The sequence below is a fragment of the Dama dama genome, chromosome 9, assembly GCF_033118175.1.
Source record: "Dama dama isolate Ldn47 chromosome 9, ASM3311817v1, whole genome shotgun sequence".
In the NCBI taxonomy this organism is placed as follows: domain Eukaryota; kingdom Metazoa; phylum Chordata; class Mammalia; order Artiodactyla; family Cervidae; genus Dama; species Dama dama.
Window position 1 is genome coordinate 9,847,677 of NC_083689.1, and position 25,616 is coordinate 9,873,292.

Sequence of the window (25,616 nt, forward strand, 5' to 3'; positions counted from 1 at the left end):
GCTTCCTAAGGCCCATTTGACTTCACATTCCAGGATGTCTGGCTCTAGGTGAGTGATCACACCATTGTGATTATCTGGGTCATGAAGATCTTTTTTGCACAGTTCTTCTGTGTATTCTTGCCACCTCTTCTTGATATCTTCTGTTCCTGTTAGGTCCATACCATTTCTGTCCTTTATTCAGCCCATCTTTGCATGAAATGTTCCCTTTGTATCTCTAATTTTTTTTTAAGAGATCTCTAGTCTTTCCCATTCTGTGTTTTCCTCTACTTCTTTGCATTGATCACTGAGGAAGGCTTTCTTATCTCTCCTTGCTATTCTTTGGAACTCTGCCTTCAGATGGGTATATCTTTCCTTTTCTCCTTTGCTTTTGGCTTCTCTTCTTTTCACAGATATTTGTAAGGCCTCCTCCAACAGCCATTTTGCTTTTTGGCATTTCTTTTTCTTGGGGATGGTCATGCTCCCTGTCTCCTGTACAATGTCATGAACCTCTGTCTATAGTTCATCAGGCACTCTGTCTATCAGATATAGTCCCTTAAATCTATTTCTCACTTCCACTGTATAATCCTTAGGGATTTGATTTAGGTTATACCTGAATGGTCTAGTGGTTTTCCCTACTTTCTTCAATTTAAGTCTGAATTTTGCAGTAAGGAGTTCGTGATCTGAGCCACAGTCAGCTTCCGGTCTTGTTTTTGCTGACTGTATAGAGCTTCTCCATCTTTGGCTGCAAAGAGTATAATCAATCTGATTTTGGTGTTGACCATCCGGTGATGTCCATGTGTAGAGTCTTCTCTTATGTTATTGGAAGAGGGTGTTTGCTATGACCAGTGCATTCTCTTGGCAGAACTCTATTAAGCTTTGCCCTGCTTCATTCTGTACTCCAAGGCCAAATTTGCCTGTTACTCCAGGTGTTTCTTGACTTCCTACTTTTGCATTCCAGTCCCCTATAACAAAAAGGACATCTTTTTGAGGTGTTAATTCTAGAAGGTCTTGTAGGTCTTCATAGAACCGTTCAACTTCAGCTTCTTCAGCATTACTGGTCAGGGCATAGACTTGGACTACCGTGATATTGAATGGTTTGCCTTGAAAATGAACAGAGATCATTCTGTCTTCTGGGACTCAAAAACAGCCAAAACCCTGCTTGGGACTTGGACCCACATGACTGGGACTTGAACATAGCCAAAACCCATGGTACCTGGTTTCAGAACCTAATGAAGCTCAGGTTCTTGATGTCTCATCACAGAAAGAATTCAGTGAGAGACAAAGAGATTTTAAGAAGTGAATTTAATCATATACAGAGAGAAGCACACTGCAGACAGAATGTGGGCCATTGCAAAGAGCGCACAGCCTTGAAATTTGGCATGGTTGGTTTTTATAGGCTGGGTAATTTCATATGCTAATCAGTGGGAGGGTTGTTCCAACTATTCTTGGGAGTTCAGTTCAGTTCAGTTGCTCAGTCCTGTCTGACTCTGCGACCTCATGGACTGCAGCATGCCAAGCTTCCATCACCAACTCCCAGAGCTCACTCAAACTCATGTCCATTGAGTCGGTGATGCCATCCAACCATCTCATCCTCCGTCATCCCCTTCTCCGCCACCTTCAATCTTTCCCAGCATCAGGGTCTTTTCCAATGACTGAGTTCTTTGCATCAGGTGGCCAAAGTATTGGAGTTTCAGCTTCAGCATCAGTCCTTCCAATGAATATTCAGGACTGATTTCCTTTACCTCATTTTAATTCTCCTCAAAGTTCTTACCACTTCTGGTAACTTCCTCTTTATTGTTCACAGGTTTGTTTTCTCACTATAAGGTGGGTCAGTGACCCCTGACCTTTCCCAGGGGGCTGGAAGAGGAACAGAGGGCAAGGTGCGCAGCATTCAGTACCTGCACAATAAATACTTAAAGAAGAGACAGAAGGGGAACTTCCTGGGTGGTCCAGTGGTTATGAACCTGCCTGCCAATGCAGTGGACATGGGTTTGATCCCTGGCCCAGGAAGATCTCACATGCTGTGGAGCAACTAAGCCTGTGTGCCCCAACTACTGAGCATGCATGCCATCACTACTGAACCCATGCAGGGCAACTACTGAAGCCCGTGAGCCTAAAGCCTGTGCTCCACAATGAAGAGGAGCCCCTGCTTGCTACCACTAGAGAAAGCCCTTGTGCAGTAATAAAGACCCAGTGCAGCCAAAAATAAATAAAATGAAATTGAAAAAACAAAAGAGAAGAGACCCAAGGAAGGGGACAGAACTGTAGTCCCAGTGGGAGGAGGTGAACCCAGTGAAGAGAGGGAGGGTGGGTGGTGGGATTCACAAGGAGCCTGGCCAGAAGCAGGTGGGTCCAGTGTCCCAAGCAGCCAGGAGCAGTCTCTCCATTGTGTCTCTCTTTCCTGAGCCTGCCACTAAACTGGCAGCGAGAATCAGTCCGGGGAGGTAATATTGTTAGGGGAAGCACACTGACTGCCCTGGCCAGTCACCATAGTAACCATTTGCGTGAGTTATTTTATGACAGGAGGTCCTTATAAGGAACACAGAACTAATAAGCCACCACCAACCAGAAGAATTTGGTAAAGGTTGAAAGATATCATGTGTCCAACCACCTCCCAGAATCCTCGCTGGCATCCACCTTGGCTGAGCAAGGCATGCACCACCAGGAAGGACTCTGAGTCAGAGTGATTGGTCAAAGACAACCTGGAAAGTAACCCCATCACCATAAAACCCAAGACGGCAAGCCACGTGGCAGAGCAGTTCTCCAGCATTCCCTTACCCGCCTGCTCTCCACCCAGGTGCCCTTTCCCAATAAAGTCTCTTGCTTTGTCAGCACGTGTGTCTCCTTGGACAGTTCGTTTCCAAATGTTAGACAAGAGCTCACTCTCAGGCCCTGGAAGGGGTCCCTCTTCCTGCAACAATACGAGCTGAAGGCAATAGGGAGCCATGGAGGGTGTGTGAGCAGGTGGGGGGATGACGTGAGATCTACCTGATAAAAGCTCTGTAGCTTCTTCTTCATCCATGCCCTATTTTTACTGGTGTATATTTTCTTCTGGAAATAAGATTTTAAGGGTGAATGTAGACTGATCTGATTTAAAACTTGTAAATCACTGTGGGAAAAAAAAAAGACCTCAAATTCTTTTGCAAAACATTTTATTCCCTGAGGATCTGCTCTCTGCAGTGAGACCCCCCCCCTTGCCACCGTCCCAATCCCTGTGAGGCCCATTTCAGACACCTGTTTGAGGGTAGCAGGGTGGGGGGTCCCCAGTTCACTTGGATCTCCCCAATGGGACAGACACACTTGGGTGGCGGCCAGTCTGAGAACTTAGGCGCCCCAAATACCTGAATATCCCCCTTCTCTGGGTACAAACTTGAGTGTGTATGCAGGACTTGGACCCAGTGAGAACCCCCCTGGCCCCATTACTCTTCCCTGAAATCTTGGGGAGCACAGATGTGGGTGCTGGGCCCTGGCAGGGACACCAGGAACTCTGAGCTCCCATAGCCTGAGACAGATAGCCCCCTCCCTCCTCTGCTCAACGTTCCCACCATTAGAGCGATTGACGCCACAAGCAGGGAGGAGGCAGTCACATTCACAGCCTCTCTGGCCCCTCCCACCATCTGAGGGATCCAAGATCTGGGGAGGCACGGAGAACAGTGACCTCTCCCCAGCTGAAAAATCCTTCTCCCTTCAGCTATGTGTGGACCCAGAAGTTCTCAATTGGCCTTGAACCAAGGCCAGAACTCACCTACCACAGCAGGTTCATGACCAAGAAGAGGCTGGCCACTGCTTAGGGTTCAGCCCGTGATGAAAGTCAGGGCTAGGAGGCGGGATGTTGAAAAGGAATGGATGAAAAAAAAAAAAAAAAGAAAGAAAAGGAATGGATGTAGCAGCAGTAGCTGGGACCTAAGCAGAAGTGCTTCTGCCCTTAGCAGCCATGGAAAGAGATGGTCCCTCCAGCTGAGAATCTAGGGAGGATGGAACATGGTCTAGGCAGTACCAGGTAGGTTTTGAAGGATGTGTAGGAGCTCGCTGGCCAGATGATTCCCTCATCAAGCCCTCCCTGGTACCCTCCTAGCTTCATCTACTTAGGAGGACAAAGGTCTCAGCTTCCTGGATGGAAGCTGCTGCCTTTTCCATAGGGATAGAGATAGTAGCCTCAAGGCTGGGGGCATTGACACCACCTCAGTAGACCTGTCTCTGCCTGCCACAGGTGAGGTTGGGCTGGCTCAGCGCGTCCCACATGAGCAGCATCTCGTAGGGCAAGAAGCGGTGCACCAGCAGCAGCTCTCGGTAGAAGCAGGGGTCAAAGGAGGACAGGCGGCTGGAAGGGGACTGAACGCCTCCCGTGCGGATACCACTGTGTGAGGTGGGCTCCAGGCCCTCCCGCTTCAGGCACATGCCCAGGAAGACGTCATCGATGGGGAAGAGGTCCAGGGCGCGGGAGGCGTGGCACAGGGCGGTGGCCGTGAAGCGGGACAGCAGGAAGCCACCACCCCCGCAGTAGGGCGGGTAGTGTTCCCCCTCCATGACCACCTTTGGCACGTAGTACTTGCTCCATGGAACCCGGATGGGGCCCACATTGTGGATCAGGTGTCCCACAAAGAGGTGGTGGTCAGGGTTGTGGCTCTGCAGGTACGCGACCATGTTGTCTGTGTGGGCAAAGACGTCATCGTCCCCGTTGAGCAAAAAGCTGGCATTGCTGCACTGTGTCCTCTGCCACTGTAGGAAGAGCACCTGCAAGGAGGGGCGGTAGGTAGACAGGGCCTGCAGGCTTGATGCCTGGGCCAATGGCTGTGGGTCCCTATCGGCCACCCCAGTGACCCCCAGTCAGGCTAACCTGGGTTCAGCAATTCACCCTGTGGGGTGATCTTTGCAACCAACAGCCCCTCTTGGTGCCTCGGTTTCCAACCTCCCAGACAGGACGTGTCATAGGACCTACCTCCTGGAGTGTTGAGGATCTTCAGAAATGACGTACCAAGAAGTGCTTGAAAATTGTCTCATTTACATTTACTGCTATTCTTTCTGACTCTGCCTTGTCAAGCACTGCCATCACAGAATTACTTGATGGTTCTTATATAACATCTACTTCCCCTAGCATGGCTCAGATGGTAAAGAATCTGCCTGCAATGCAGAAGACCCAGGTTCACTCCCTGGGTCTGGAAGATCCCCTGGAGAAGTTAATGACTACCTACCTCAGTATCCTTGCCTGGAGAATTCCACGGACAGAGGAGCCTGGCAGGCTTCAGTCCACGGAGTTGCAAAGTCAGACGTGACTGAACGACTAACACTTCAGTACTTCCCCCACCAGACTCTGGACTCTCCCTGGGTGGGAGCTGTGTCTCTCCTATATGCCATCAGCACCCAGGATGGGGTCAACACTTCGGAGACACTGGATTCATGTTTGTCAAGTTGACGTTCATCACAGGCTTTTATGTTTTGCATTAAGAACGTGGCATATTGAGAGGTTCTGGGTCCTCTGCCCACCTTGGCTTTAGTTACCTTCATAACAACTATTGCTGCATGCCATTGCTTGCTCAGTGTCTGCCCTACCTTGAATCCTTAATACAATTTTAGGAGGCCGGTGTGGTCTTCAACCCCATTTACAGATGAGAAAATAGAGGCTCTCCAGAGAAAGTGCCTTGAGTAAGGTCACACAACAGAGATGGTCTATTGTTCAAGGTCTTGAACCCAGACCTGTCTATACTTACTATGGGCAGGAATCTGCACTGGGCCCCTTTCAACTTGGATCTCTACTCAGCTTGCTCCACCCCTCCTACCCCCCAGGCTGGTTGGGTCCTTGGAGCCTTCCATTCCTCCTCTGAGCATGGGCAAGATAACCTCTACTTCTCACGGTTTCTCTTCATCAGAAAGGTCTTTGTTGACTATCTACTGCACAGACCTGAGCCTCAGGGGGAGACAGACCAGAACAAAGAAACAAAATGTGCTCCGTCCAGTGTTTCCCACCGTGCGAAGTCACTTCAGTCGTGTCCAACTCTTTGCGGCCCCATGGACTACAGCCCACCAGGCTCCTCGGTCCGTGGGATTTCTCTGGCAAGAATGCTGGAGTGGGTTGCCATGCCCTCCTCCAAGGGATCTTCCTGACCCAGGGATTGAAGCCAGGTCTCTTCCATTTCCTGCATTGGCAGGCGAGTTCTTTACCACTAGCTCCACCTGGGAAACCCTACCTGGCACTGGCCCAGGTACTCTATATCTCGGGGCCTTCCCTGGCAATCCAGTGGTTAAGACTCCAAGCTTCTACTGCAGGGGGCGCAGGTTTGATCCCAGATGGAGGAAATTAAGATGCTGCATGCTGCACCACCAAATAAATAAATAAATAAAACCTCATGTAGTCCTCACTGCAGCCCTCAGAGGTGAATGAGTTCAATTAATATCCCGTTTCCTTGATGAGGGAACTGAGGCACAGAGAAGTGAATGGTCATCTAGGGCAAACAGCAAATAAGACGTTCGAACCCAGGTCTTCGAGGCTTGGAGAGCCAGGCTTGCAGGCTCACACTACCCTGTCCTTTCTCCCTGCCTTTCCTGGATGAAGAAGACTTCAGATCACTATGAGGACAGTAGAGGGGGTGGGGTGAGGGGGCTTCTGGTCTCCAGTACCCCTTAGAGGAGATGGTAGCAACTTTGGGCAGGAAGGGCAGGTGGCCCCAAGGAGGTGTCACCCCGGCCCCCCGCCCTCCCCCCACCCCCCCAGGCAACCTGCTTGAGCGTGAGGTTGAAGAACGAGTCGTGGAAATCCCACTGGAGAATGTCCCCGTGCGTCCGCGCCTCCATGGCCAACAGCCGGTTGACCTTGCGCGCCTCCAGCGCGTTGGAGTCGGTGCCCAGCAGGAAGAGGCGGCGCAGCTGGGCGCCGAGAATCTGGCGCTCCCGGCCCCACGTACGCCGCACCAGCTCCCGGCGCTCGTAGTTGCTGGGCGAGGACTTGATCACCAAGAGCAGGAAGACGGGGTCCGCACACTTGTCGGGCGGCACTTCCTGCAGCAACGCGAAGTCGCGGCAGTGTTTGTAGAGCAGGAAGTCGCGGATGTGCTGCGGCTGCCCTGCGAAGTCCGGCAGGGACGCCATGGAGGTGTTGGGCCGGCAGGGGGCGGGCGGGGGCCGGAAGGGCGGGGAGGGCCAGTCCGGAGCCCTGGGGGCGCGCGGCGGCTCCTTCAGGTGGGGGCAGGTGGGTGGTGACTGGTGCAGACTGAAGAAGAGGAGGATGAAGGTGGCTAGGAGCAGAGCCACGGCCGCCTCTTTCCGCAGGGGACGGGAACACCTCATTGTGGTCCACCGGAGTTCCGGAGTGGTCCGAGGAGACCCCTGGACAGTAGTTCCTGCAGACAATAACACTCGCTGGAGGTGCCAGATGGGCCGAGCGCTTTTCCCGAGCTACCTGTGGACCCCAGCACCTGGTTGCAGCCTTACAGTTGCTCAAGTCGGTAAAATGCTGAAACTCACCCCCAGAGATTCCCTGCCTCCCACCCACTCCAGTAGCCCATTTGGCTCTGACTGTTGCCCAGGGCCTGCTGGGAATCAATATTTACAGAGAAAACAGGCATGGAGATGCCAAGGGGAGCCTCCTAGATGCAGTGTGCCCAGAATCCTCGACATCCAAACTGGACCTCTTCATGTTCCAGCCTCAGAGATGGCTCAGGAGCCTCCCAGAGAAAGAGACAGAGAACTCCCCTGTTAGTAGTTGAAAGCTGCTGGGATCTTCTGCGATTCCCTTTTCATTTGCCCCTCCAGGAAGCTCTGAGCTTCTGATATAACCACCACTCATTCTACATTTTGGTGGCAGGGCACTGTATGTGGGATCTTAGTTCCCCAACCAGGGATCGAACCTGCGCCCCACTGTGGTGGAAGCACAGAGTCTTAACTCCTGGCCCTCCAGGGAAGTCCCATGACTATTTTTAATGGTCCTGTGAGCTGAGCGTGGGCTTTCCTGATGGCTCAGTTGGTAAGGAATCTCCTGCAAAGCAGGAAACCCAGGTTCGATTCCTGGGTCAGGGAGATCTCCTGGAGAAGGGAATGGCAATCCACTCCAGCATTCTTGCCTGGAGAATCCCATGATCAGCGGAGCCTGGTGGGCTATAGTTCATGGGGGTCACAAGGAATTAGACGTGACGGAGGGACTAACACACTAAGTTGAATGTAGGCCCTGGCTCTTCACAGACCTCTCAGGCTCAGCATGTCTCAAACAGTGCTATCTTCTTTGGCAAACTCCTGTTCCTCCTTTAAAGCCCATCTCAAACGATCCATTCTCCAGGAAGCCCTTTTTGACTCCTCAGGTAGAGTCCTGAGACCACCTCTGGTCCCATGGCCCTCTCTGGCTCAGTCATGGTCCCATGAGGGTGTCTGTATCTGACTTTGATTTCTTAAGGCTGAGGGCTTCTTGAGGGTCCTGGCATTGCCCAGCATGAGGCAGACGCACAGGGGAAGCAAGGAGTGTCTGAATGAATAATTTATGAATAAAAGTAAGTTCACTTAGTTTCTCTCTGGCAAACACTTGTTCATCTGTCAAAACCCCTCCTCCTAGAAGATTTCCTTTCCCATATCTATGCAGAGCCCTTGGTCTCCTGTTCAGATCCTTTCCCCAGGCTTCCCTGGACTCCCTTGATGTCCTTTTGTCTGAAAAGGTGGTATCTGTGCTGTGTTCCAGCCCTAAATGTGCAAATGAACAGCATGAAAATGCTAAATTAGACCCAAGGCAGGACCTACCGATCCATTAAACGCTTACTGTCTTATCTCAGAAAGGTGCCCCCTGGAGCCAAATTCCTGGGTTTTGATCCCAATTCTATCCCTCCCTGGCTGTGTGCCCTTCATACCTAGGTCCTTAGTATCCTCAGCTATAAAGGGGACATGTGAGCAATCCCCAAGTCCCTGGGTTGTGCAGGTGTGAAGGGAGCGCCTGGCACCTGGTACCTAGTGGGCATTCGACCAGTGTTTGTTGAATGAATATGTGAACCTCAGCATTTACCTCAGATTGCTTCAGGAAGTCCGTGCTGGTCTGGGGTGTCCTCGTTCTCCCCTTTGGCACCTGAAACACCGTAGGGCAGTCAGTGGATTCTTCTGGGCCCCTCCAGCTCTAAGCAACTTCAACCAGCTCTTCCCTAAGAACAGGAGTTTCCCATTTTATCTAGAGCTACAAAAGGGTGCTGGTGCTGGTGACAAGGCTTCCTTCCCTGATCCATGAGGTCGTTTCCCCAGTGTGCCCATCATTATCTCTGCACACTGCCTAGCCAAGGACTCTCTGACCAGGTATGTCCCCAAGAAAGGGCTCAGACTCCACTCTACAGGTTCTACTGTGTGACTTTGGGAAAGAAGCTTGACCTCTCTGAGCTTCAGCGTTAAATGGGAATTAACCCTATGTAAGAATGTGATTGGGATTTTAACCTCAAACATACTGAGGACCTCAAAAATGGTCCTGCCTCAGGACTTCTGCACAGGTTGTTTCCTCTGCCTGATTCCCCAGATTTCCACACATTCCCTCCTTCGGGACCCCATTCCTGTCTTTGTTCAAATGTCCCTGTCTCAGGAACACCTCCTTAGGACACACCATCTCACTGGCAGCCCTGATCCTCCACCTTAGCCCCCTTTTTATGTCTTCCAGAGCACTTTTCATCTTCTGAAGTGAAATGAAAGTTGCTCAGTCGTATCCCACTCTTTGCGACCCCATGGACTATACAGTCCGTGGAATTCTCCAGGCCAGAATACTGGAGTGGGTAGCCGTTCCCTTCTCCAGGGGATCTTCCCAACCCAGGGATCGAACCTAGGTCTGCTGCATTGCAGGCAGATTCTTTACCAGCTGAGCTACCAGGGAAGCCCCTTTCATCTCCTAAAATACATGATAAAACTTTAAAAAGGCACTGCTTTTCATCCATCTTCTCCACCAGAACACGAGCTCCATGAAACGTCTTGTTCACCTTTTTATCCCCAGCCCCCAGAACTGTGCTTCGTGCATAGTAGGTGTTCAGTAAATGAGTACTGAATGAGTAAATGAATGTTCAAATGCCGAAGATTCTGAAAAAATATTGACTCTTGGGACTTCCCTGATGGTCCAGTGGTTAGGACCACTCACTTCCACTGCAAAGCATACAGATTCAATCCCAGCTGGAGAACTAAGATCCTGGAAATCACACAGTGTGGCTAAATATACAAACATATATATATAGACTCTCAGAATGACTTTATGCATTTATTCAAGCCAATATTTACTGTGCTTCTCCTATGTACCAGGCACCTCCTGGGAGCTGAGGACCCAGTGGTGAGCAGGCATGGGATACCTCAACACCTCTGCCACTCTGGGACCCACTCTCCAGGGGGAATAAACATTAAATAAAAACCTCAGTGAAATGACATGGGAGGAAATGGGGTCTGGTGTGTGTGGGAGCATGGATTTTGAGGTCTAGATGACATTTAAATGGGATATGAATGGCACAGAGGAGCCAGCATGGGTGAGGTTGGGGGGGGGGGGGTGGGGCGGGGCGGGGCGGGGAGGGCAGGAGATACCAGGGAAGGTAACAGTAAGTGCAAAGGCCCGGAGGTGGGAATGAGTCAGTGGAGTCTGAGTAGCTAGGGACCCTCTCTGCTCGTGGCACAGAATCTGTCTTGTTGCTGTGTGTCCCCGGCTTGGCTGCCAGCCTGAGAGGGGGTGGTTTCATCATCTGGAGGGCAGGTCTGTGTGGCCTAAAAGGACATATCACAATCTTGTGAACTGACAAATGTGATGCAAGAATGAACAAATCCAAGGACATTTTCCTGAGCTGAAGAGAAACCTGAGTTCAGAGTGAACCACAAGAAAGGAATGTTTCAGGCAAACCTGGCAGATCCCTGAGCTCCAAGGATGGGGAAAAAACTCAGGAGCTGCAGTAGAAAGCCCAAGTCACCAAAAATCAGACAAGACATGTCACAATGTTCTCTTTGGTGACACTGGTGGCCAGAGACCCACAGATGCTGGAAGACATGGGACCCTAACTTCTAACTCAGACACCCTCATTCAGAGGGTGAATTCATTTGCAGTCTAAATCAGTTTTCAACCAGGGATTATTCTACTCCCAGGGGCTACTTACTGGGCAACGTCTGGGGACATTTCTGGTTGTCATGATTGGGGGAGGGTAGAGATATGGGGTTGCTAATGGCATGGAGTGGGCAGAGGCCAGAGATGCTGCTTAAATGAACATCCTACAGGTCACAGGACAGCCCCCATGACAGAGAATGATCCAGTCCCAAACATCAACATTGTCAGGACTGAGAAATCCTGGTCTTATTTAAATAAACATAGGAACGGAACAGAGAATTGAAAAGGAGGAAGGATTCAAAGAGGGGAATGAGGGCTGAACACAGAACCTTGATATAGGTTTAGATAAACTCCCTGGATGGAGTATTTGAGATTTATTGGTGTTTATTTCTATTTAAATAGAAAATCAAACCTAAATGGCCAAGGATCCCTTTAGCTGGGAATGTGTTTAGTTCCCAAAACAAAGAAAAATAATTCAGCGAAATAGGAATATCTACAACTCAGCAGGCTTCCCTGGTGGCTCAGTGATAAAGAATCCACCTGCCAATGCAGGAGAAAGGGGTTCAATCCTTGGGTCACGAAGATCCCCTGGAGAAGAAAATGGCAACCCACTCCAGTATTCTTGTCTGGGAAACTGCATGGACAGAGGAGCCTGACAGGCTACTGTCTATGGGGTCAGAAAAGAGTCAGACACAACTTAACCAGTAAACAAGAACGACAATTCAGCCAAACCTGGGCATTGGGAAGGAGGACGGGGTGAGAAGGGATAGAATGACTAAATGACTCATATTACAGGGATCAGGGTGTCTGGGCAAAAAAGAACCTCTTGAGGGTGGTCATTTGGTTCTAATCAATTCCATTAATGCTTGTTCTTTTCCTTGCACTTTCTTTCTTGTTTATTTGTAAGAACTCTTCGCATATGAAACACTCACTTTGTTGGCTACCTGCATTCCCAACTTTTTCTTGCCAGATCTCTTCTTAAAATGGAGGGAGCTTACAGAGACTCCATTCTCCCAGTCCCTGTGAGTCTCCTGACTGGGATCTGAGAGTTCAAGTTGGGGGTGGGGGAGGGGATGGAGGTTCATTCCCCCTTCTCCCTACACTAAAGTGAAGTGAAGCCGCTCAGTCGTGTCCGACTCTTTGCAACCCCATGGACTGTAGACTACCAGGCTTCTCCGTCCATGGGATTCTCCAGGCAGGAACATTGGAGTGGGTTGCCATTTCCTTCTCCAGGAGATCGTCCCAACCCAGGGATCAAACCCGCGTCTCCCACGTTGCAGGCAGACGCTTTACCATCTCAGCCACCAGGGAAGCTCCCTACACTAGACCTCTATTAATGCACCCCAGTTCCCCTTCTCTTTTTCATCCACCAAGATCACCCCCAATGCTAACTCATGGCCCCTTGAAACTTCAAGCAGGAAATATTTCCAAACTCACAACATCCCACATCCAGATTGGTATAAAAAGAATCCCTGGGGCCCCCTTTCAGTCAGGCTGAGAGTGCTGGGGATTCACTGATCCAGAATACCTTGCTGGGTGTCTCAGTGGGCAGCACCCCAGGTGGTCCCCAATCTCCCCTTTATAGGCCTTACTTTCTAAAGAGATAATGACCTCACACCTACCTTGGGAAAGGCTGGGGCTTAGGGGCCCAGTGTTGCCAAGGATGGGAAGCCCCTTGGCATTACTTCCTCCAAGCAGCTATGCAGCAACTCTGGGAACTTTGTTGGTGAGCTGGGTGGTTGGTGAGAAGTTCTTCTCAGGCCTGCTTTCAATTCTCTGACCCTCCACCCCACCCCAAAATTCTGCTGTCTACCTCTCCAGACTGGGAAGGACTGGACTTGTGGAAGCCAAAATAGCTGTTCACTCTGAAGTCTGTGGGGGTCTGAATAACTCTGGGAGAATCCCCACCCTCGCTTCATAGCTGGGGAAGTGAAGCTCAGAGAGTCATCCTAAGGTGGCCCAGTGGGTGACTTGCATTGCCACAGAAACCCACTATGTCTCAAAGTTCTTCAGTCCTGAGAAGGGTGTCATAGTCTCTTACCCCAAAGCACACATATGAAACATTCATTCATTCAACAAACAGATTCTGGAGGAACTGAGAAGCCTCAACCCTGGGCCTGGCCCTCCAGAAGCTCTCAGACTGGGGGAGACAAATCCAGACACCTCTGGTTTCAGGTCTGGACCAGAAGAATGGATTTGGGTATTGAGGCTGAGGTTTTGAAGGATGCATATGAGTTCACCAAGGGAGTTCAGATAGGAGGGTGAATGCAAAAGCAAGGAAGAGAAAGAAAACAAAGACTATTCAAGGAATCATGTGGTTTATTTTGTTGAAAAGCAGAATTTGGAGAGGGGTTGATTTCTGAGGCTAAGAGGTGGGGCCAGATCCCATAAAGACCTTGAATGCCAAACTGAGTAATGGGGTTCTTTCCTGGGGGTATGGGAGAGCCATGAAAGGTATGTGAGCAGAGAGGCCCGATTCCTTGTTGAAGGGTCCCTCTTTGCTCAGGATTGACCTTGGTGAGGCACTTCCTCTGGGGCATCTATTTCCTTGTTAGCATATGGAAGTACTGAGAATGCTCCTCGCCCTATAAACACACAATGGGTCACTTTCTATATTAAGTAGCAGAGGGCCTGGCACACACTGACTATGCTGTGACAACCTCAGTGACCTTGGCTCATGGTCCTGGATCCTTTAATGCCCCCAGAATCCCTACTTACAGATGGGGATAATGAGGCTCAGCATAATGCAGGATTGGAACGCAGAATCTGGATGGGTGGGAACCCTATATTTCCCACCTGGACGTCCTTCCAGAATCTGTCACGAGGAACCGTGTGCTAAACATCTGATGTAGGACGGAGAAGCTGGTGAGCAGGTGGGCACTGCTCAGCCATCCTGGGGGAGGGAGCAGGGGGTGGGCGACTGGGGAGAGAATCTAGGAAAAGGCAGTAATCCAGTTGTTTTCCTTGTTGCTCTGACTTGTGGGTCACAGAGTATTTACTGTGTACCTACTATGCGCAAGGTGCTGGGAACACAGCCATGCCCAAGTCAGCCCCTCTCTTATGATATCAACACACGAGGTGGTTCTTTTAGTTGCCACTGTGTTAAATGCTGTCAAAGACAAAGGGATCCGTGGCAGGGAAGGGACCTGACCAGCCTGGGGATGCCCTGAAGGATGAAGGGAAATCACGTGGGCAGAGCCCTGGGAGAAGGGCCTTCTAGGCAGAGGGCACAGCAAGTGCCAAGGCCCTGAGGTAGGCAGAACTTTAGGTTGTTGAAGGGAGAGGCAGGAGATGGTGTGGTTGAAGCAGAGGAGAAGGAGGAGGGAGATGACCCCGAGGATGGCAGGGGGAGGAGCGGGAAATGGGGCATACCAGGAAACAGCGAGCCATGGAGGGTGTATGAGCAGGGGAGAGAGGAGACTGAGTTATGCTTTGAAGATATTCCCTGTGGCTGCTGAGGGGGGAAGTGCAATCAGGGCCCGAGTTAGAGGTCAGGGCAGCAAGAATTTGGGGACCTGGATAGGAGTTGGCTGGCGGGGTACAGGGATGTGGGTGAGTTCAGCAAATAGGATGAAGGGAGTAATCAAAATTTAGAACCTGAGACTTCCCTGGAGGTGTAGTGGTTCAGAGGCTGTGCTTCCACTGCAGGGGGCATGGGTTCAATCCCTTGTCAGGGAATTAAGATCTTGTATGCAGCGCAGCATGGCCAAAAAAAAAAAAAAAAAAAAAAAAATTGAAACCTGGATGTAGGGGAAAGAGTAGGATGGACCAGGCAGAAGAAAATGTGAGAAGTCTCTGAGCCTTTCACAAGGGGATGTTATGGGGCAGCAGGTGACCCAGGCGCAGTGTCTGGGTAAGAGACTGTGGCACGCAATGGCAGGTAAAGCAGGAAGATCCATCAGGTATTTGATGGATGAACACATCAGCCTATTGCTCGCGCTTGGCAGGGCCTCCTCCCTCTAGCTCAGAGTGCCACTGTGTAGACAGTGATAGCAGTGATGTCCAGGCTGACTCTCAAGGCCCATCACCCAACCCCCCACTGCAATACCAGCCAGTCCTGCTGGGGGCTGTTTGCCTTCCATGCACCGTGGCAACTTCACCATCACCCAGAGCCTGCTTCTTGCGCTGCACACAGCAAAGCCTCTTGTTTCCACTGACTGAGACCCATAAGCCTCTGCCTCTTGCTGTTCAGTCGCTCAGTCGTGTCTAGATCTTTGCAACCCCATGGACTGCAGCACACCAGGGTTCCCTGTCCTTCGCCATCTCCCGGAGTTTGCTCAAATTCACATCCACTGAATCAATAATGCTCCGCGCCCCGCCCCCCCGCCTTGGGCACTCTCAATCCCCTTCTTCCCCCGCCCCATGACCTCCGCCCCCTCTCCTCCACTCCACCCAACACAACCCCTGGTGGCTCAGACGGATCAGGAAGGCCAGGGGTCTCCAAACGGAGGAAATAGGCTGCAAGTGTCAGACATTTTTACCTCTTTGTCTCCTGTCCTCCATCTCATCTCTTACTTCGATGGTCTGAGTTTCTACTGAAACCAGAGTAGTCTGAGGTCGTACTGAGACAGGGGTTGTTTGGACCTCTACGTGGGCAGTTGGAATCTCAGTATGGGTTTCCACTGAGACCAAGGCAACCCTTCTTGGGGGGGTTCTCTGACTTTCAGTTTGCTCAGTTGGGAGCCCCGGATATGGGGGCAAAGTAGGAGGACAGGAGGGAGCTGAAGGTTTCACACCCAAATCTATACCCTTAGGACATAAGTCTGGCACATTTCGCAGAGAGAAAAAGGGCAACACATATGCTACTTCTACCCATTTCCCTTGTTTTCTACAGAACCAGTCTAATTGTAAAACAGTATTATTCTTAAGAGACCCTCCAACTGGCCACCATTTGCTGTCCTCCAGTGGGTACCCCGGCCATGCAGTATCACATAGAAAGACCAGGTGTGTCTTCTTTAAGCCCTGGGGATCAAATCTATCCTAGTTTTTCAGGATACAGTTCAAAGGAGTGAGGCCGGAATTGTTAGCTCCCATCTGTAAGACAGAAAAAAAGCGACCAGCGCCATCTTTCTACCGGAGGCATCCCTCCCTGCTCTAGATGGGGGTGTAGACAGACTTTACACCAAAGCTTTTCTTTCCTGGTCAGACTTAGTCTGTCCCTTAATGACACAGGCGTCACACTCGTCCCTCCCGGTTCTACCACCGAGATGGGGTGGGGATGCATCACGGGTAGACCTGATGGCATCCCTGACTGACGTCCAGCTCCTCACCATTAAAACCTGCTTGCCTCTGATGCCACCTGGAGTGCAATCAGAGTAACCTTCCAGAATGCCTCCCAAGTCAAGACCGCTGGGGGAAACATTAATCACCTGAGTGCCTGTGCACGACCCTGACTATATTCCTGACTGCAATAAGACCGATACGAACACAGAACTGAGATGTTCCTTCCAAGTGTCACCACACCTCAGAGATGCTCTTGAAGTTAGAGCTCCATCTAGCTTCTGAACTTTTGAGTCCTAGTGAGGCTAGGCGCTTCCTGACTACCAATCCAAGTTTGGGACCTAGGCCACAGTACATAGTAACAGCATAGATCACAAGGCCCTTGAAAGTCTATGATCTGATAGATTAGGTTAGTACTTCTAATTCCCAAGGAGTTATGAAATGGTCAAAGAGACTGAACAGTTTGACCGAGAAAGGAGAGTTCGGTGCACACGCTTTGCCCATTTCTGGCTGGCCCCTGAAGGAGACGTTGGGTGCCTCTTGGCATTGGCAGGTCGGTGTAAACCCCCGACAGGTTTCTGCCATAAGCCGTATGAGATCACTGTGGAACCACAGAGCCGGGCTCCTCACTTGCTTCGCACAGGGCGTTTCATTCATTCACACAAGCACACCGTAGAGTTAGTAAAGTACAGCAGAAAACGTGTTCGCTAGGAGAACAAAGAACTAGAGTTCCAAGCATCCTTACCTTGTCCGGAAGAATCCCGGATGAGCCCTCAAGATGAAAGGTTGTTGCCGAACCACGAAAAGACACCGGGATTCTTGGCCTCTGGAGAAGAATTCAATCCGGGGCCAGAGATGAGGCTTGATCACTCAGAGCTTTTGTGTAATAAAGTTTTATTAAAGTATAAAGGAGATAGAGAAAGCTTCTGACATAGGCATCAGAAGGGGAAGAGTACCCCCCTGCTAGTCTTCAGCTGGATGTTCTATAGTCACTGCTGCTGCTGCTGCTAAGTCACTTCAGTCGTGTCCGACTCTGTGTGACCCCATAGACGGCAGCCCACCAGGCTCCGCTATCCCTGGGCTTCTCCAGGCAAGAACACTGGAGTGGGGTGCCATTGCCTTCTCCGTATATAGTCACTAGCAGTCTGTTAATGAAAGAAAGGAATGTCTTAAAACTCAGAATGGCACGAGGCCCCTCATCCATAAGATGTATTTTGGGATAATCTTGGCACAGACAATTCATTCCGGGCCATAAAATGATTGACTTGAATCTCCTAGAAAGGCAGATTACCATACAAATAGTTTTGTTTACATAGATTAGGGGAACAATGTCTGAGTATAACAAACTGGTTTGTCAAGTAGCTTCTGGGCCATTAGGCTGAACCGACTGGAAGAGAGAGTCGGGGTAAATGTATAGCACATTAACATAGCTTAAGACAAACATTTCCATAAGAAAAATGCATTGGTTCACTCCAGGTTTGAGAATAGTTAGCTTCAGGTGAAACCAGGTGTCATTATGGCAACACAGTATTTTAAGAGAAACCTTTTAAATTTGTATAGAGAAGGAAAAAAATATCACTAGTCTGTTTCCTCCTGCCGCTTAAGAGAGATAAAAATGTCTGACACTTGCAGCCTATTTCCTCTGTTTGGAGACCCCTGGCCTTCCTGCCTGTTACCCTCTCAAGAACAAGGTTCGATCCCTGGGCTGGGAAGATCCCCTGGAGAAGGAAATGACAACCCACTCCAGTATTCTTGCCTGGAGAATCCCATGGACGGAGGAGCCTGGTGGGCTACAGTCCATGGGGCCACGAAGAGTGGGACAACCGAGCGACTAACATACATGCACTCAAACACCCAGGCTGGAGCCTTCCACAGGGCCTTTGCACCTTCCACTTCAGACGTCCTACCCTCCTGCGCTTCCCCCTGGTTCTCCGTGATCTTCAGGCCTCCATCCAACATTATCCCCTCAGAGAGGCCCCAGCCTCCCAGCTAAACCACCCCACCTCGCCTCCACTTTCCTCTGCTGCTCTCAGCACCGCTGGACAAATCTACTCGCTTCTTGCCCGGTTATTTCCCCAGCCAACATGGAGTCCCAGAAATGGGGCCCACACCTTGGTCCTCACAGCTCAGCCCCCAGGTGACACTCGCTGCTGTTCGTTGTATGGGCAAAAATACCAATGATGATTCACGTATTGGCTATTTCCTTGCGTGTCATTTCAGCCTAGCCCCGTGGCAGACAGCAGCTGTCACCGTTCCCTACTCAGGACCTTAGAGGATGCAGGTGATTCAGTCCTGGTAAATCAGCAAGCCCAACCATGGAGCCAAGGGGGCAGGACCAAGAGGCACTGACTATCCCTGACTCCTTCTTGATTTGTGAAGGGGCCAAATATTCCTGGCACTGAAATATATTCACGATGTATTTAATGAGCAAGAAGTGCTAAGTATGAATGACCCACTAACTATACAGGAGACATTCAGTATTTATAATACATGAAATAGTTATAAGGCAACAATGAATAGTTGCAAGGTGCATTTGTGATGCATTAATGAATATGCATATTATCACAATCATGTTCGACTGTTTGTGACCCCAAGGACTGCAGCCCATCAGGCTCCCCTATCCGTGGGATTCTCCAGGTAAGAATACTGGAGTGGGCTGCCATTTCCTTCTCCAGGGGATCTCCCCTATCCAGGGATCAAACCTGGGTCTCCTGCATTCAGTGGGTTCTTTACCAACTGAGCCACCGGGAAAGCCCTAATGAATATGCATATTATCATAATGAATACGATATGGACCAGCCACTAGGCAGCCCCAAGTCACCAAGAGACATGCTTACGGAACAGTCTTGATTCATTGCATATATATATACACACAGTACTTCCTGTTAATAACTCATTGAATATTCATGAGACACTAGATGTGCTGAAGAGGACAATCACTCAGCAGAATCAATTAGGAACCCCGGCTGGTAACAGTGCTCTAGCCCCCCATCCTCTGTCTACACCCTCAAGTGACAGCCAAGGTCTGGCAAGGTCTGGGCATGTGTGGCTCCAGGCACCTCTGGTTTCCTCACCTCCTTCTTGTCCTTGTCCCTTGGGAGGCCAGGAAGACGGAGAGGCTGAGACACGTGTGCTTAGCCACTTATTTGTGTCCGACTCTTAGCGACCTCATGGACTGTGGCCCGCTAGGCTCCTCTGTCCATGAAGATTCTCCAGGTAAGAATACTGGAGTGGGTAGCCATGCCCTCCTCTAGGGGATCTTCCCAACACAGGGATTGAAACCAGGTACCCCACATTGCAGGCAGATCCTTTATCATCTGAGCCACCAGCGAAGCCCTGAGACATGTGGGGAAGTGAGAATGCCGCACAACCCAGGTTAGCATCCTTGGGGGTCTGGGCCAGCCCCACATCCCCACCCGGCAGTGCTTCACAGATGGTGAGGGCACGCCTGATGCCAACTGGGAGGTCATGGCAAGGTGATTTCCCACACAAGACTCCCAATTTCCAGATGAGAGAACTGAGGTTTGAAGAGGGTGAGTCCTAGGTCCTTCTCCAGACCTGTCAGACACACAGCCACCTGTCCTACTTCCTATCCTCCAGCTCCAGAATGCTCCCAAACAGCCCAGTCCCTGGGGCTCCATTTTTAAGTCAGGAACATGACTCTCCCCACCGACCCCCAGCTGGCATCTGGATGGGGATGGGGACCTGAAACATTCTGGGGTGACAGGAGAACCCCATTTGTATATATAACCCCCTGAGCCCTGGGAGAGTCTAGAGGACCAAGCGGTGACTTTTCCTCCAAGTCACACACACATTTATGAAGTGCCAACATATTGCCAACACTAACAACATCAGTAGCAGCACCAGCTATCGATACGACTTGCACACTGCTCAGGGCTCTGAGCTGCACACCCAGTGTATACCACGCCCGGCTCTAGGTTCTGGGCACCCAGCCAAGTCGAGGGAGACAAACCACTGTTCCTGGGGAGGCGATGGGCTAATAGGGGACAGAAGTAGCGAATGAGGCAATTTTCCAGGAAAGGGCAAGTTCTGGGGAGAAAACGCCAAGGATGGGAGTCGGGGGTGCTTGCAGGAAAGGGTGTGAATCACTGGCCTGTGGATGGGCCTCTGTAGCTCTCAGTGAGCCTCCCAAGGAGGTCCCAGGTCCTAATTCCTGGGGGTGCGGGGTCAGGTGGGCACAGAGAGGGCACCCACCTACCAGAGGCCAGGCTGCTGGAATTTGAACACTGACCACCTGGACCTGTAGGTGACCCCTCACGGGTTCATACCAGTTTGGCCTTCCAGCAATGATAGGCTGGTCCCTTTTTTACAAGAACCGTGGGTTGCTTTTGTAAACAGGAATAAAAGGGAGCAAAAGCCCAGTAAAGATAATTTCTAAGAATGGCTCATTATGAGCTGACATTGCTTACACCTTCCTTCAGAAGGTTCCCAGGTGTGTGAGTGGGTTTTATGCAAATATACGCCCAACATTCACTCTAGTGAACCCCTGGGTGTGGAAGAAAGGTTGGGAGGGGGCCGGGCGACACATGCCCTTTAGACCCTTGAGTCCTGTTTCCAGGTCCCAGGGCTTCTAATGGATGACTCATTGAATGAGCCAGCCCTCACCTACTGCAGAAACTGCCCAGGGTATCTGGGATGAGTCCAGGAAGGATTCTGAGGCTGGACATAGGCCCCTGATTAAATGCCAGGCCTGCTCCCGGATAAGCCACAAAGGGCATCTCGGGGCTCATTTCTTCAATGGGGAAACTGAGGCTGGGGGAGGCAGGCCATGCATCACGGGTCAAGGCTTCAATTCTTTCCATGATCCAGGGCTGATGTGGAAATTGAACCCCTGGGAACCTTCTGAAGGACCCCCAAACCGGGTCAGGGCCCTTTTCCAGGCCTTGTTAATTTCTTGCATGCAATGATCAATAAATGTCAGGAATGAGAACATAATCAAAGATAGAGTTAACATGTCAGGTCTTGCAGGCAGCCTTTCCACCTACATTGCACACTTGTGCTGGGGTAGGGCTATGTTAGCCTCATTTTGTTTGCTAGGGGAACTGAAACACAGAGAGCTCAAGGAACTCATTCAAGGGAGGTTAAGTGGTAGCCCAGCCCCTGCCTTTAACCACCACCTGGTGGGATCTCCTTTAGTTTGTGATGTTGGTAGTGAATTTCCCTTGGGCTTCCCTGGTAGCTCAGACGGTAAAACATCTGCCTACAATGTGGGAGACCCAGGTTGGGTCGGGAAGATTCTCCTGGAGAAGGAAACGGCAATCGACTCCAGTATTCATGCCTGGAAAATCCCATGGACTGAGGAGCCCGGGGGGCTACAGTCCATGGGATCGCAAAAAGTCGGACACGACTGAGCGACTTCAGCTCAGCTCAGCTTCCCTATCATGCGGGTCAATCAAGCTGAACCAGATTCCCATCAGGTGGAGAGACCACAGTGTGCAAACTCCTGGGGTCATGGGGATTGGAGGGCAAGCTATTGTCCTACTCTGAGCCTCAGAGGCCATTGGCAGCAAGAGAAGACTCAGTGACACCTTATCTCCTCCCCTTCGGCTAACCCAGCCCAGTCCTAGGGTCCCGGGGCCAAGCTGGCTTGTCTGGATTCCCCAAGCTCTGGCTTGGAGCAGAGAAGCTCCAAGGCCCCTCCCCCACACCCAGAGGATCAATCTTCACACTCGGTTGTTAGGGATCAATCTTCACACTCTGGGGTGAGGGAGAGGGGAAGGGAGGGTGTCTGGGCTGGGCTGTGCAAACATGAGCTGATCACACAGGCAGCTAAGAGGTGGGGGCCCAGTGGCCTGACGCAGGGGCCACACCTCTTCCTCTGGACTCTTCAGACCTGTCTGGCATGGTGGCCAGCTGGGAAGGCAGCTATACTCATCATTATACCGCCAGTGCTGGTGGCCACCTTGGGAACAGACAGGACTGTGGGAGAAAGCTGAGGCCCCAGCTGGAAGTGTGTGGCTAGTCGCTCAGTCATGCCTGACTCTTTGCGACCCCATGGACTGTAGCCCACCAGGCTCCTCTGTCCATGGGATTCTCCAGGCAAGAGTACTGGAGTGGATAGCCATTCCCTTCTCCAGCGGATCTTCCCAACCCAGGGATCAAAACAAGTCTCCTACATTGCAGGTGGATTCGTCACCATCTGAGCCACCAGTGGAAGCCCATGTGGCCCCAGGGCCAGTCCCAAATCCAGCAAACTTCCCCTGGGTCCTGAATTCCAGATTTGGATAAGGAGGCCCTGGCCCAAGGGATAGAGGATAAGAGTTGGGGTAGGGAGAGGGGGCAGGAAAGGTCAGGGTAGAGGGCTGGGGCAGGGAGGGGAACAACAGGTCCTCAGTTTCTCCATCTGAAAAGTGGCCATAAAAAAAAAAATCTGGCCCAGAGGGAAAGTTGGTGGAGAAGCCATAAAGATAGCTAATGATGCAATATAATAATTATAATTACTAATATACTCATGGGGATGGCTGGCTTTCTATGGCCCCTCAGTTTGGCTGTTGCACTTATTTCACCTTCACCACAGTTCCATATCACGAGTGCCACTTGACATACAGGGAAGCCAAGGCTCAGAGACATACAGTCACTTGCTTGAGGTCTTTCAGTGGCCAGAAACGCCCCCACCATAAAAGCTTTTGCAAGCTAACCTGCTCAGGCATCCTCCTGGAAGCTGGGTCATTTTGCTGCCCCACAGAGGGGACACTGAGGTGCATTCAGAGAGCAGGAGCAATCAGAAGCAAGCTATATAGCCAGGCACTGGCTGAGCCGGGACCTGAATGAATCCCAAAGGAAACTGTGCCCTGGAGTCCCGCGCGGGAACCTGATGCAGCGCCTGGCAAGGCTGTTGCTGTCTCTGCCCAGACCCTCCCAATCAGCGTGCTAACAATCTCAACAATAACGATAACAGTAATAGTAACGGCCAGTGTGTACAAAGCGCACTCCACTCTTCGTTCGGTTCCCACTCTATCCTAGGAGGAAGGCGGGAGGCGGGGGTCCAGGGTGGCTTCACTGTGTGCACAGAGGCTGCAACGGGACAGTTACAGGGTCAGGGGCCTCGGGGTCCCCCCATTCCCCAGGCGTGAGTGAGGCTTCCTTCGGGGCCAGGACTGAGTCGGCCGTGGGACGCGGGCGACTACCGTTACCGATGGGTAAGGGCAACAGGGTTATTGAGACCCGGGGCTCCACGATCTCCCTGCCCCCAAGGGATCGCAAGAGTTGGTCACGACTTAGCGACTAAACCACCACCACATTTCAGGGTACACGCAGCGGATATCCCGAACCCAGGGACCAGCCCAGGTTTCCCTAGAGCCCCGACTCCGCCCCTCCACCAGAGTTCCACTAGATCCTCAGGGGACCCAGTACTTACCCCCAGACAAGCGTCCAGCCTCCGACCCCTTATCCTGCTCCGGAGCAGGAAGAAGAGTTTCACTTGAGCGCGAGGCCCCGCCTTCCAGGCTTCACGCCTTCCCGCTGGCCTCCCGCGGGACCCCCCACACCAGCTGGGCGCGTCCCTGGAGTGCAGGGTCTAAGTTTTCCGGCCGGCCCCGCCCTTCCTCCTCGGCCCCGCCTCTCTCCCCTCCCCGGCCCCGCCCCACTTCCCTCCCCGCCCCGCCCTTCCTCCTCGGCCCCGCCTCTCTCCCCTCCCCGGCCCCGCTCCTTCCCCCCTCCATCGGCGGGATGGCGCCAACCCCGCGGCTTCTAGCCTCCCCCGACCCTATCCCGGCTCCAGACCCCATTTGGGTCCCGGCCACAGCCAGAGAGGGAGCACCCCGAGGCTGGAGATGAGCAAGAGGCGCCTTTCTATCTCTGGCACAGGGCCCCAGGGTTGGACCAACGTGTGTTCGATGAAGAAATTATTAGGAGGGTGTGTGTGTCGGGGGTGGGGTGGGGGGGGGGAGCAAGGAGGCGAGTTGATCCCAGTGGTTCTTCAAGGGGTTACAATATTTCAGAAGCCCATGAACTATCCGGAGCCCCCAGACGTCCAGGTGCCGTGGGCTGGCATTCGCAAAGTTGCAAGTCAGATGGGAAGATTCTTGAGTTGGGGCTGGCCAAGATTCGAACCCTGCCTGTGCTGCGTTTGAGTGTCTAGAACTTTCTGGTGTTGGTACATTAGAGGAGTCGGGTTGCGGTGGAGAGCTGCAGGTCCACAGCTGTAAGCCAGGTGGTGGTTCAGGCCATCCTCTGCTTCCTCCCCCATCGAGATTTCCTCCCTAGGAGGAGGAGGAGCAGGTCCTGGCTGCACTTCAGCTTCCTCATCTGTAAAGTGGAGGAACTACACCAGGGCTCGTCCAGCTGGGACAGATCTGGGGGGCAAGGTCAGCACAGAGCAACTGCATGAGCTACTCTGCGGGCGTTGAAGAGCGATGACGTTAAATGTCTGCCTCAAATGGGGGCATTTCAGGCCTCAGATCCCTGGGTCGGGAAGATCTCCTGGAGAAGGGAAACGGCTGCCCACTCTGGTATTCTTGCCTGGAGAAGTCCTTGGACAGAGGAGCCTGGTGGGCTTCGGTCCATGGGGTCGCAAAGAGTCGGACACGACTGAGCGATTAACACTTTCGGGCCACAGAAACCCTGGCTCTTGCACTTTCTCACAATGACAAACCTCGGAACTGTGGAAGCCGTTGAAGTTTCCTGGTTTAAAGTTCCTTTTTTACTGGATGGGGCCCCCGCGGATTTCCTGCGTTCACAAGCCCCATGTGTGTGTGCGTGCTCAGTCGCCTTAGCTTTAGTCCTGTCTGACTGTTTGCGACCCCCCGGAAAGCTGTCCCCCATGTCCCTCAGTCCAGGAGATTCTCCAGGCAATAATACTGGAGTGGGTTGCCATTTCCTTCTCCACAAGAGCCGGGTAGGAGAGCTTGATCAGACAGCAGATCTGGTGGGTGTGCCTCTGCCCATCCCCCTCCACATCAGGCAAGGGCCCCCTTCCTGTGTCATCCCAATCCGCCCCTCCCCAAATGTGCAGGCCCTGGGAGCTGACCAGGCTCGCCCAGCCCAGCTGGCAACGTGAAAACTGAGGTCCTGCCTGGTAGGAAGTTGGAATCTCCTATTACAGCCAGGGTGGATTCAAAACCTTTCAGGGTAGAATCGTGGAGCTGGAGGGCTTGGTTTCAAGAACAGACTAGAATTATCATATGACCCAGGAATTTAATTCCACTCCTAGGTATCCACCCCCCAAAAAATAAAAAAAACAGGTGTTCAAACAGGTGTGCACCATGTTTATAGTAGCACAAGGCAATCACCAAAAGGTGGAGACAACCTGTGTCCATGAAAGGATGAGTGGATGAAAACAATCTGGAATATTATTCAACCATAACAAAGAAGAAAGCAGTGACACATGCTACAATGAAAACTATGCTGAGTGAAAGAAGCCGGGCTGGAAAGACCACAT

At 51.6% G+C, this 25,616-nt stretch overlaps 1 protein-coding gene across 5 annotated transcripts; it reads right to left on the reverse strand.

Moving 5' to 3' along the window:
- Positions 1-3,114: 3,114 nt before the first annotated feature.
- B3GNT3 (UDP-GlcNAc:betaGal beta-1,3-N-acetylglucosaminyltransferase 3) lies at positions 3,115-23,759 on the reverse strand. 5 transcript variants are annotated; one of them, XM_061149870.1, is made up of 5 exons: positions 23,595-23,759; positions 16,962-17,042; positions 8,957-9,016; positions 6,694-7,313; positions 3,115-4,713 (listed from the first exon to the last, which is right to left on the reverse strand). In XM_061149870.1, exons 4-5 carry the CDS (start codon positions 7,258-7,260, stop codon positions 4,162-4,164), a joined length of 1,119 nt encoding a protein of 372 aa, XP_061005853.1. In that variant the 5' UTR covers positions 7,261-7,313; positions 8,957-9,016; positions 16,962-17,042; positions 23,595-23,759; the 3' UTR covers positions 3,115-4,161. The 5 variants fall into 5 exon arrangements, with proteins under 5 accessions (XP_061005853.1, XP_061005855.1, XP_061005854.1 ...); XM_061149872.1 differs by having other exon boundaries at positions 6,694-7,372; XM_061149871.1 differs by lacking the exon at positions 16,962-17,042.
- Between the last annotated feature and the right edge of the window lie 1,857 nt (positions 23,760-25,616).